The sequence below is a fragment of the Trachemys scripta genome, chromosome 13 (assembly GCF_013100865.1).
Source record: "Trachemys scripta elegans isolate TJP31775 chromosome 13, CAS_Tse_1.0, whole genome shotgun sequence".
NCBI lineage: Eukaryota > Metazoa > Chordata > Testudines > Emydidae > Trachemys > Trachemys scripta.
The window spans coordinates 35,176,262-35,189,429 of record NC_048310.1 but is presented as its reverse complement, the minus strand read 5'-3'; the positions used below and the strand labels follow the sequence as shown (position 1 = coordinate 35,189,429).

General features: G+C 40.6%; 1 protein-coding gene across 4 annotated transcripts in view; it reads right to left on the bottom strand.

Moving 5' to 3' along the window:
- NECAB2 (N-terminal EF-hand calcium binding protein 2) overlaps positions 1-13,168 on the bottom strand; it is a 366,975-nt gene that overhangs the window by 46,815 nt on the left and 306,992 nt on the right. For all 4 annotated transcript variants that reach the window (XM_034788644.1, XM_034788645.1, XM_034788643.1 and 1 more), the window contains one exon: positions 5,663-5,781. In XM_034788644.1, coding sequence (XP_034644535.1) covers positions 5,663-5,781 — 119 coding nt within the window. The remainder of the gene's footprint in view (positions 1-5,662; positions 5,782-13,168) is intronic.

The window sequence follows — 13,168 nt, the reverse complement described above, 5'->3', positions numbered from 1 at the left end:
CTTAATTAATTGGCCTCTCAGAGTTGGTAAGACAACTCCCACCTGTTTATGCTCTCTGTATGTGTGTATATATATATCTCCTCAATATATGTTCCATTCTATATGCATCCGAAGAAGTGGGCTGTAGTCCACGAAAGCTTATGCTCTAATAAATCTGTTAGTCTCTAAGGTGCCACAAGTACTCCTATACATTTTAATGTTTTTAGAAGGTCTCTTTCTCTAAGTCTATAATATAGAACTAAACTATTGTTGTATGTAAAGTAAATAAGGTTTTTAAAATGTTTAAGAAGCTTTATTTAAAATTAAATTAAAATGCAGAGCCCCCCGGACCAGTGGCCAGGACACGGGCAGTGTGAGTGCCACTGAAAATCAGCTCGAGTGCCGCCTTCGGCACGCGTGCCATAGGTTGCCTACCCCTGATATAGATCAAAGTGATTGTTAAATGTATAAGAATGTATTTGTGTTTAAACTTCATGAAAATCAATGGGATTCTGTTTGAATTGTTTTCACTTATCTGTTTCCTGTTATAATGTAACAGCAAACCTTTACATCATGTACTCCCCTGTAACTAAATAACCCATCAAATGAGAAAGAAGCCTTGTATAATGCAAATGAAGATCTTTAATAGGAAAGTAGTAATTCTAGCACATTTCAAAGCAAGTGGTCTTTGTGTGTGTGATGATCAGAGATCAAAGACTCTAAATGTGCTCCTCTCTCTTGCCCGCAAAGAGCCCATGTAATTATCCTGGGAGCTTGCTTTCTGTGAGAAGCCACTATAGGTATGGACACAAGGAAAAATTCTTCATCTCTAGACTGTTTGGATTCTAACAGGGCAAAATAACTGAATGAGAAGATCAGGTCCTCAGAGTTACTCTGAGTAGCCCTAACAGATGGCTGGGGAACTGACAGATTACTACGTCTCTGCTACCTGTTGAAATTATAGAGTGCGATTCACCTCTTCATATATATTTTACCTGCCTGACCTCTCAACAATTCTCATTCCTTTTTCGTAGCCAATAAACCTTTAGTAAGTTTACTATAGGATCGGCTACCAGCGTTGTCTTCGGTGTGAGATCTGGGATGCAAATTGACCTGGGAGTGACTGGTCTCTTGGGACTGGCTGTAACCGGGATTTGTGATTTTTGGTGTAAGTGACCATTTATCACATAGACAAGGTGGGTGAGGTAATATCTTTTATTGAAAGAGTGCTGTGTGGCTCGAAAGTCTCTCTTTTTCACCAACAGAAGTGAGTCCTTGTCTCTCTAATATCCTGGGAACAACACTGTCACAACTACACTGTAAAAAGCGACAAAGAGTCCTGTGGCACCTTATAGACTAACAGAAGTATTGGAGCATAAGCTTTTGTGGGTGAATACCCACTTTGTCAGACGCATGGGGTATTCACCCACGAAAGCTTATGCTCCAGTACGTCTGTTAGTCTATAAGGTGCCACAGGACTCTTTGTCGCTTTTTACAGATCCAGACTATCACGGCTACCCCTCTGATAACTACATCGTGTACATTTATCACATATTCTAGCTTGCCTGGGTGGCAAGATGGGAGTCTGGAGTGTTTAAGAGGACTGTCTGTGACTCCATTATAAGACTGTTGTAGTAATTTAGGCATTCCCATTTGTTACTGGCTTGGTAAAATCTAATGACAGACCGTACCGCCAGTTGGGGGTGTCTGCCCTGCTTTGGACACTTTGCTCTAACTAGGGTGACCACACAGCAAGTCTGAAAAACTGGGACAGGAGGTGGGGGGTAATAGGTGTTTATATAAGAAAAAAACCCAAATATCAGCACCGTCCCTATAAAATCGGGGCATCTGGTCACCCTAGCCCTAACGTAGGCACTCACAATCATGAGCCACTCCAGACAGCGATACACAGACGTGACAGAGAAATAATAAGAGGAGGAGGGATCTGTATATTTATAACGGAAGGTCGTAGTTATGGTAACATAGAAGTATACAACTTAAGTTTTGAGTGCAATGCTGTTGAGATTCCTCTGCAGAAATAGAGCACCTTTATATGAATCTATAACGTTTACAACCCATGTAAAAAGCCAGACAATCTAGAATAAGAAGAGTTTGTTAAGGGTGTCAAAGGCCTGTACATTATTTGTGGAGACCTTAATAGCCATAATGAATTATGGGGAAGTAGGAAAACTGATTATAATGGCAAATGCCTGAAACAGTTCATTGACATGCACAAACTGGCATTGCTCGATATTGGAGTAACTACTAGGTGTAATTTGGTGGATGGAACAGTTTCATGTTTAGATCTGGGAATTGCAACAAGTAATATAGCAAGTAAATGCAGCTGGGAAATCAATAAAGAAGATGGAATGGGAAGTGATCACTTCCCTATGCTAAATTATATATCCACACCACGGTAGTGTTGAAAACACTGAAAGCAGGGCCGGCTCCAGGCACCAGCTTCTCAAGCAGGTGCTTGGGGAGGCCGCTCCGGAGAGGGGCGGCACGTCCAGGTATTCGGCGGCAATTCGGCGGACGGTCTCTCACTCCGCCTGGGAGCGAAGGACCTCCTGCCGAATTGCCGCCGCAGATCGCGATCGCGGCTTTTTTTTTTTTTTTTTGGCTGCTTGGGGCGGCCAAAACCCTGGAGCCGGCCCTGACTGAAAGGATTCCTACCTGGAGCCTTAGAAAAGCAAACTGGGAACTCTCTAAGAGTAAGCGTGCAGAGTTTCTAAGTACCAATTGTATAAGTGACAATCTAGAGGAATTTTATGGTAATATAATAAAGGGAGTTGTAGCAGGAGCCAACCTAGCTATATGTAAGACATCTAATTGCCACAAACTCAGAAATCCAGTTCCCTGGCAGAATGAAGATTGTAAAGCAGCAATTAAAGAATGAAATAATGCATACAAACAAGCAAAAATACAATAAATAGGAAGAACTTAATGAATTATAAAAAATATAAATCAGTGGCATAAAGAATTATTAAAAAGGCCATGAAAGAGAGTTGGAGACTGTATTGTGGAAAATTGAATAAAGATTCTGAGGTTTGAGAGAGAGAGAAACAAGTTAAAAGCATGAATGGAATATGGAGTAAAAACAAGTGCACACCTGGTTTTATAGTAAATGATAAAGTTGAAGTTCTAATTTGGGAAAAGCAGAATTTTAGCAAAAAAGTTCCAAAAAGTTAGTAGTGAAACAAATCCAAGTAAAGAGTTTTGGGGGGGGGGGGGGGGAAGAATGTTTGCTGAAGAAAATGGTGAGCTCTTACATGGCTGGATAGAACATAAAGACAATGAACTAAATGAAAATTTCAGCATCCAGGAACTCAAAAAATCTATAAACAAAAGTAAAAATACAGCCCCAGGGAAAGATAGCATAAGTACCGTATATACTCTTTCATAAGCCGAATATTTATGGTAAAAAAGTGACGCATCAAAGAGCGGGGCTCGGCTTATAAACAAGTCTACACCAAAATTTGATGATTTTAAACTCTATGGCAGGGATCGGCAATCTATGGCATGTTTGCCAAAGGCGGCACGTGAGCTGATTTACTGTGGCACCCTGCTGCCAGCCTGGTGTCCCAGCCGCTGGCCCCGCTCAGCCTGCTGCCAGCCTGGATGGATGAAACCCCGGGCCGGCAGCGGGCTGAGTGGCTCTGCCCGCTGCTAGCCTGGGGTCCCAGCCACCGGTCCACTCAGCCTGCTGCCAGTCTGGGGTTCCATCCGCCAGCCCCTGTAAATGTAAAATGTATTACTGGCACGCGAAACCTTAAATTACCGCAAATAAATGAAGACTTGGCACAGCACTTCTGAAAGGTTGCCGACCTCTTCTCTATGGAATCATTGAATTGAATATCTAATACGTTGTCGTTTTGTTTACCTGGAGCATCTTCCCACAGCTCCCATTGGCTGGGAACAGTGAATCGCGGCCACAGGGAGCTGAGGGGCTCCATGCCTACAGACGCTCCAAGTAAACAAAATGTCCCGACTCGCCAGCAGCTTACCCTGGTGGGCCGGGAGCCAAAGTCTTCCAACCCCTGAAATATAGGGTCGGCTTATGAAAGGGACATGCAGTTTTTGCTATTTTTACCAAACCATTTTGGGGGGTCGGCTTATAAACGAACAGGCTAATGAACGAGTATATATGGTAATGCAATGCTTAAGCACCTAGCAGAAGGGAGTTTAAGAGTTTTATTGAAATTATAAAATAATACACGGAGAAAAGGATTACTACTGGCAGAGTGGAAGCAAGCCGGCGGTTATACTGATAGGAAAGCCTGGCAAATTATGCACAATGGACCTATTCTATTTTCCTCACATTGCGTGTGGACAAAATTATGGAAAGAGTGATAAATGAGAAATTAGTAGCATTCTTGGGAAAAAAAGCAATTGTAAACTGTGCAAAGGGGTTTCAGGAAAGGTAGATGCACAGTTGATCGTATTGTAAGATTAGAAACAGAAATACAAAAAAACCACAAGGAACAGGGGGTTTATGATAACTGTCTTTCTGGACACTGAAAAAGCACGTGACATGCTATGGAGGGAAGGATTGCTGGAAGCCACAATTGGAATAAAAGGAAGAATGTTCTGGTGCATAAGAGACTTCTTATGTGATAGAATCTGGCAATTGCAATACATTGAATATTTATAAATAAGGGTATGATTGTGTCATGGAGGTCACAGATTCTGTGACTTTCTGGGACCTCTGGGACTTCTTCCAGGACAGGGCTGGAGCAGCTGTCAGCCCCAGAGATGATGGAGCAGTGGCGGGTGGCCTGACTGCTGGAGCGGCAGTCCCCGGGCCACCAAAGCAGCAGCCCCAGGGCTGAAGCAGCAGCCAGGTTTGAATCAGTCCTCCTCCAGGGTATTTTTAGTAAAAGTCAGGGACAGGTCACGGGATTCTGTGACTTTTTGTTTATTGCCATGACCTGTCTCTGATTTTTATTAAAAGTACCTGTGACAGAACGTTAACCTTATGTATAAACTTACTAATGGCACTCCACAGGCAAGTGTTATCAGCCCTGCCCTGTTTAACATTATGATTAATGATCTCCCAGAGAGTATACGGGCAGGAATAGGTATCGCTCTATTTGCGGTTGACTGTGCAATATGGGCCAAACACAGAAGACTTAAGATAGCTAAGGAGAGAACCCAGGAGGTCCTCAGGGTGATTTCACAACGGGGAGATACCTGGGGATTTAAGTTCTCACTGGTTAAAACAAATCTTTACGAGAAAGATGATTGGGGAAGAATGGAACCTTTATGCAGAAAAAAATACAGGTAGTTCAAAATTTTACTTTCTTAGGAGTTATGTTTGCTAAACTAACTCATCTAGATGACTAAATGTAAAGAGAGGATGCATTTGTTTAAAGTATTGCTGGGAACAAATGGATTGCAGATAAGAACACTTTGCTAGTGCTGTATAGGACATTCATAAGATCAGGTGTTGATTATGGACGCCAAGCCTTTAATTCAGCATCTAAGTCAACACTAAAAATATGAGCACTGATCCAAGCCCAAGCTCTTTGAATTGCATGTGGGGGAACTATTATGACTCCATCGTGTGGGATGCCGGTAGCAAGCAGAGAAATGCCTACACTATACCCAGCCAAGAAGGGGTGGGTTAGCAGTGAGTCCAATGACAGAGCATCAAAATGCAAAGAATATATAAACCACTCACCAGTCTGGAAGCTTTTCCTGTGCTCCTTGGCCATGATTCTGTTATTGGGGGAATAACTAGGCACAGGGTTGTCATACCAGGTATCCATTACACCATGGCCAGATTTACTGTGGTAGTGTCTGTAATATAAGAACATGCAGATAATTAAAGAGACGGTAATAGAAACACTCTAGGTAACCTGTCACCTTCCTCTAGTAATAAAAATATGTTTCAAACACAGCACAACCTCAGAGATACGAACGCCTCGGGAATAGAGGTTGTTTGTAACTCTGAAATGTTCAGAACTCTGAGCAAAATGTTATGGCTGTTCTTTCAAAAGTTTACAAATGAACATTGACTTAATACAGCTTTGAAATTTACTCTGCAGAAGAAAAATGCTGTTTTTGACCATCTTAATTTAAATGAAATAAGCACAGAAAGTTTCTTTACCTTGTCAATTTTTTTTTTAAAACTTTCCCTTAATTTTTTTAGTAGTTTACATTAACACTGTACTGTATTTGCTTTTTTTGGGGTCTCTGCTGCTGCAGACAAATTCCGTACTTCCAGTTCCAAGTGAGGTGTGTGGGTGACTGATCGGTTAGTAACTCTGATGTTCGTGACTCTGAGGTTTTACTGCATTTGCCATGGCACTCCCTGCTGACCGGTGATAGGACAGGACCTCAGCAAATAAAAAACCTCTTGCTTCCTCCATCTGGCTACAAATTCAGTGTCAAGTGAATGACAGTATTTTCACAAGAACACAGCAGCAGCAGTCCAGCTCTCCCAAAACATGCATCTAAATGGTGATTTATGAAATTAGCGCAATCATACACACACGCTTAACTCTGCTGATGACAAACTTATGCTTTCAATAAGAAGTCCATTTGAATATCAGGATGTGCTTGATAAGCAGAGCTTCTTGAACTATTTATTTTGAATAATTTTCATTACAAATTCAAGCCATTTTTTCTGGCTAATAAATCATTCAGAACCAATTCCAGTTGTAAATGCATTCGTTATTCATATGTGCTCACTGAATAGCTTCTATCTTTCTTCGCCTACTGGTTGTTCAAACTGCACATATTTTGACTCTTCAGCATTTCTTATTGGTGGTGAGTGATTGATCACCTGAGCAATGTGGCACCATTTCTGCTCCCTGGAATGGATGACAGGAACTTTTGACATAGACTAAAATTTGTGAAAATGTTAAAGTGATTGTCTGAATACTGATAATCAATCAGTAATAATGACACCACGAGACAAACTCAACACTTATTCCCAAAAACAGTCATGAGGCAGTTTGGGGTTGTGATATTTTTTTTTTAAAAAGAGCCTGCTGATAAGTCAGGAAACAGCAGAGTGAGCATTTTCTGAAGAGACCCCATGGGACTGTACGCTACTGAGAAGTCAGTGTTGTGCCATATCTAGAACCAAGTAAATAATTTCCCCTCAATCATTTGTCAGATTTCACCCTTCTTTCCTGTTCATGACACATTCCTGAAATGTTCAGAGTATCTGTGTGACGCAGGGCCAGAAAGAGTTAAGCATCTGGCAGGATAAATGACTCAAATTCAACCCTTAAAAACATATGGGGAGATAATGTTTGTGTTTTTACATATATATTGGTAGAGGTCAACAATGTAATCAAACAGTCCCTGTCTATGCTGTATTCTGTTAATTCAGAGATCAAAAGGACATCTTAACATTTAAATGAACTGTAAACGTAGGATAATGCTGTATTCATCTCTCTTTGAAACGTACAGCAAATCATCTGCGAATGGTGGAAAAACAAGCAATTGCCTTATGTTAATCTGTGTGGATAATTACCAGTGATGCTTAGGAAATGGGTCCACTTCAAAGTCCCCATGAGTGCCTATTGTTCGCCAAAGGACTCCGAGCTGTCACAAGAAGGCCTGAAACTGTATAAAGATGTTTGGGTCCCGATCCTTTTTATCTCAGATCTGCTTGACACTTCATGCAGGGAAGCCTAAGCCATAAGGACTGAGATCCCAGTTCTGACTGGACCACCCTGAATATAAACATTGGACTATAACCTATGGACTAATTCTGAAAGAACTCTTTGCAACTACAAAGCTCATCATCTCTGCTATGAAGCTGAGTCTCAAGAACTGTACTCATGTGTGTATGTATACTGATTTTTTAACCAATTCTCTCTTTCTTTTCTTTTTTAATAAATTTTAGTTTAGTTCATGAGAATTGGCTGTAAGCCTGTATTTGGGTAAGATCTGGAATATTCATTAACCTGGGAGGTAATGTGTCCAATCCTTTGGGACTGGAAGAATCTTTTTATACGATGAATCAGCTTTTTAGTAATCCTCATCATATTTGACTTGGGTGTCTGGGTGGAGGCCTGAGGCTGGGTTACTTTAAGGGAACTGTGTTGTTGTTGTCTTCTGGATAACCAGTGAGGTATTATGCAAGCTGTTTTGTGCTGGCTTGATAAATCTAAGTTTTGGAATATCCACCAGCTTTGGGGATTGTCTGCCGCATTCTTTGCAGTTCACCCTAATTGAGTGACCTCAGTTGGCTCCCCTGGGACTCCGGTCACAATCTGTTATTCCAACTTGTTCCTGAAATTCTTTTGCAGTTTTTCCACTATCTGAATATCTGGTTAACATTTAACTGAAAATATCTAATATTTACATTACAAAAATTGTTCCCAACTGGTTCGTTACATGGGATATTTCTTTTGCTTCCTGATTGGATAACATCAGTAACTAACATGCATAGAAGAATTACCATCCTAAATGCAGTACTTAGAATATTCAAGCTCATAGTTAACTTTTCATGAGGATGTAAAGCTTGACCACTCAAATGGTTGAGGAAATCAAACCTGAATGGGTTGAACTGACATTCCCATTTGAAAACTAATAAATATTCATGGTAAGTTTTTCCTCACAATTTACTCCGTTCTAGTTATTAGTTTCCTGATCCACAATGTTCAATTTGGAAGCCTGGCTCTTCAAAGAATACACTGTTGCAAAAAAGATCTAACTTCCTGTGGGAAGTAAAGTCATCAGGACAAGGGACTGGACTCAGACACTCTGGATTCTATTCTCAGTTCTGCCACGGACTTCATATGTCCTTGGCTTGGGCAAATGACTTAATTTTTGCATGACCCTGTTACCCATCTGCAAAATGTGGAGGAGGAGAATACTTTGCTCCCAATCCTTGGTCTGTCTTGTCTGTTTAGACTGTAAATTCACTGTGGTAGGGTCTCCCTAATGTGCTTGTACAATGCCTAGCACATCTCATTGGTGTCTTCCCCAGGTACTACTGTATTACAAAGAAATAACCTAATTTCAATATTGATTAGATAAAATATAGCCATCTGAATTCCATGCTTAGGACCTTATGCTGATACATCCTGGCAGAATAATAAGGACACAGTTGGTCAAAAATGTTGCGTACAAATGTTTCCACAGTTTGTGGGTCGAGAACAACAAATTCCAAGAGCTTCAGCTATGAAAGAGTGCCTAAATATTAACACTGGCCCCATAGTTTATGGGAGGGAGTTGTGTAAACTCAGCTTGGAAGTGATAGTGTGGGCACATTCCATCACTCGTTCAAGTCATAATTAGCATATATTGCAAGAGCCCACTCACCGGCTCCTAAATGTTTTCCTGTCACATTAAATATGTTGAGAATTAGCAATATCCACAGCGCTGCTTTCAAGCAAATCACTTTCTCTTCACGTACCCGCCTCTTCTAAAAAGCTTCCGTGAAATGGCATTGCAGGAGCGAGGGGGACGGGTTCCATAACTATTCTGGGACCCCGCCATTGAGCGACATTTTTACACAGCCATTTCTGCCACTTTTTGACTGACATCCAGTTTAATGGAGTAGTGCCGGCAGACTTTGCCTTGCTGCCTGCCCCAGTACAATCATGGATTTTTCTGGCGTACATGTGGGTGGTTCACTTCTGAGATCATCTCCATTTACTCTCTGCCTGAGGAAAGGAGTGCAGCACGCCTTTCTCAAGCTTCTTCAGCCCCCACACTGGCTGACTTACTGCAGATGCACCACTGATGAGCACTTGAGGAAACCATACCCAGAAGGAAGGGTTGGCCTGACTGTGGGCCTTGGAGGGAGATGGGTAAGGAGGTGCTGTTTTTTTATGTTGAAGATGGAGGTTCTCCAAGTCCTTCCAGCCCGTCTTTCCGTTTTGCAGTGCTGTAGTCCCTCACTCCCACCCCCAGCTCATTTCTCTAGGTTTTCCTTGAGCTTGTACCTCTGCACCATGCAATGCGGGGAGATGGAGGGGGCGGAGTGAGGGGAGAGAAACAGATATGGCGGATGTTCCTGCAATCTAGGGAAATGACAGAATGTGGAATAAACACTACATAGAGAATCACAACACTTGGCATTTTTTCCTGCTAGTTTGCAGGCTCCTTTCTTTTGAATATATAATTACCAATGCTTGCCTTGCTTACCTGAGAGCTTTGTGTAGTATATTTAGAAACGTATGATACTATGTCACTTCTGATAAGCACCCCTTACCGGCAATAGGCAAAATTGCCATATTGCGCATAAAAAAGTAAACAAATTAACAAAGAACAACCCACAAATTCAGTGTATTTGCCCGATAGCAACAAAAAACAATAATGTTCAAAAATTAAGTAAGCTTTTTGCCTGAAGTACTATTCAATTTCTTACAAATGTGTCTTGGGGATGGATGTCACCAGGGCTTGGTAATGGAATACTCAAACCCCTAGGTCAGAATGTACAGTATAATTCAATGTAATTCTATATCCTTTCTCTTTCTGCTCTTTAACTAACTAACTAAATAAAAATAAAAATAATAAAATAAACTGAAACCAACTGAGAAAAGCACCAATGGTAGATTGAGGTTAGTTGCGTGTTCCAATGCTGGCTGCAATGGACATAAATCCGTGTGCAACAACTTGTAAGATGGGCTGCATAATATCTCAACCATTTCATTTGTCGTTTGCAACATAAACAAAGTTGATAACAAAAACCTAATCAAAGGCCTGTGTGAAATGAAGTGGCCTCAGCCCAGTCCTGTATGTCCAATGCTGGATGCAATGGACATAAATCTGTGTGTAACAACTTGTAAGATGTGCTGCATAATATCTCAAGTGCCCAAAATCATTATCATTTAACCTACTTTTATACCTCAAATTATAGAATTCACTTTTTTAAAAACTTAAAACACTTCTCAAAGTTATACAAATGTATGTACACTGTACATCCTGAGGAAGTTTCGGCAATGCATGCTAAATAAATGAGCAACATGGAAAACATTTAGAATGTTTGAAAGAAAGGATTCGCTACTACTAAACAGCACTAAGGAAAGACCAGTTAGAGAAAAGCACCATAAATAGGTATATTGTTTTGGAATAATACACGGTAATCAGAATACAGATCTGTAAGTAAAAATATTGAAGTTGGCATTGTCCTGCAATTTGAGAGATGGATGGGAGTTTTCATAGAGATGTGAATGTCCATTAAAGACAATCAGATGAACTACCAGTTGGCAAATACTAGAATATACAATAAACTTTGGACAACATGACTCATAATTCTTCAAAGCTGCACTAAATGCCTACTCTTCGTCCTCCTATTCATTAACCTGACAAATATTTTAAATGATCTCTATGAGAGGCGGTTTAAGACATAATAGATACTTTCTGGTGATATACTGTGTAGATCAGGGGTCGGCAACCTTTCACAAGTGGTGTGCCAAGTCTTCATTTATTCACTCGAATTTAAGGTTTCACGTGCCAGTAATACATTTTAATGTTTTTAGAAGGTCTCTTTCTATAAGTCTATAATATATAACTAAACTGTTGTTGTATGTAAAGTAAATAAGGTTTTTAAAATGTTTAAGAAACTTCATTTAAAATTAAATTAAAATGCAGAGCCCCCCGGATCGGTGGCCAGGACCCGGGCAGTGTGAGTGCCACTGAAAATCAGCTCGCATGCCGCCTTTGGCATGCGTGCCATAGGTTGCCTACCCCTGGTGTAGATCATGTGCCAAATTTTCAACTGCTCAGCACCCACAATCTGGGCCAGATTTTTAGCAGAGCTCAGCTCACGCTTAAACAACGAAACCATGAGCAGATTTTGAAGTGGTGTACATCAAACATCTCCCATTGTGACACTTATGGTTAGATATTCAACAGACCTCAGCATTCAACAGGCTCAAAATCTGGCCACTTATTTTGGTCCCTAAATGGGAGCTAAGCTCATTTAAAAATTCTAGACAGAATGTAACTGAAATGCACGCACGATGCACTGGAATCAATATATCATAAAGGGAACCCCCCAGACCGCTGTGGATATTTCAACTTTTTGATAATGGTCTACTGCCACCTTGAAGTTGTTAGTCTGTAAAAGGGAATACAACCCCTGACATGCAGCGGAGTTATTTGTCAAGGGAACAATTTCCAGCCTGCTATTGTCCCTGAGACCAGCCAGTATATCCTTGATATTTCAAGATTTCTATAGGGGGATGACAAATGCATCTGATAGATGGTCCCAAAAGCAGACACTAGTTAAAAATAGAGAACAATGGCAAAGGTACCAAGAGAGAGACACATGATTACAATGTGTTGAATAATTCCACTGTCAGTCCCTGAATAATACCCTGGTCAATATTCAGGATATTATGCAAGAAGAGATGGAAATTTTTTAAAATGTGTAATGATGCGTCTCTTGGTATCTTTGCTGTTGTACTTCATTTTACAGCCCTCTATATAATTTTTAGATCATCTCTGCGATTTTATACAGAATAGTGAGATAATTTACTCAGACTTTTTGTTGTTGTTGTTTTATTGAAATCTCCTTAGCATACAACAATAACAACATTACGTATGGGGCTCGTACACAGGCATATAAATGAAAATGATGTCTTCAGTGATCTCTGATTGCTCCATCTGAAGACTCATTTCCTCATCATTGTGTCCACTGAGCTCTCGTGTTTACCCAAATTTCATATTGTGCATTATAAAAAGATTTGCTGAAGGCCATTATGTGGCTTCCAAATTGACAGAGAGGAATTCTGTTCTTAGTCATGGAAATTAACAACGTTCCCACATGACCTGGAAAATGTTGCAAGATATCATCTGAGCTACCTAACCCAGGCAACTACACTTTCTGTTCTGTGCACACATCTTCTGTTATCTGAATTTTGTACTGCATTGCTCAGTTAGAGACTTTATTCATATTAGCAAAATAGCTTGCAAATCCAATTAGGCTTAAAGAAACCTGATTCTTTAACTCATTTGCTGAAAGTGCAAGGCAGGCTGTGGTAATTAGCAGGTGTTATTTTCAGCATCGTTGGGGCTAGCATTTTTCTCCAAAAGCAGAAGACAGATTAGTTTAGTCTCTGGTGCAACAGCCAAATATTTAATGTTACAGACTTGGAATGGAGAAGCTAGTAGGGGTGTGAATTACTGAGAGATCATGAAGTCAGCATCCAAGAAAGCTTCACACATCTAGGTGTTGAGATGATAGAAAACTTTTGTTAAACCATTGGGAAAG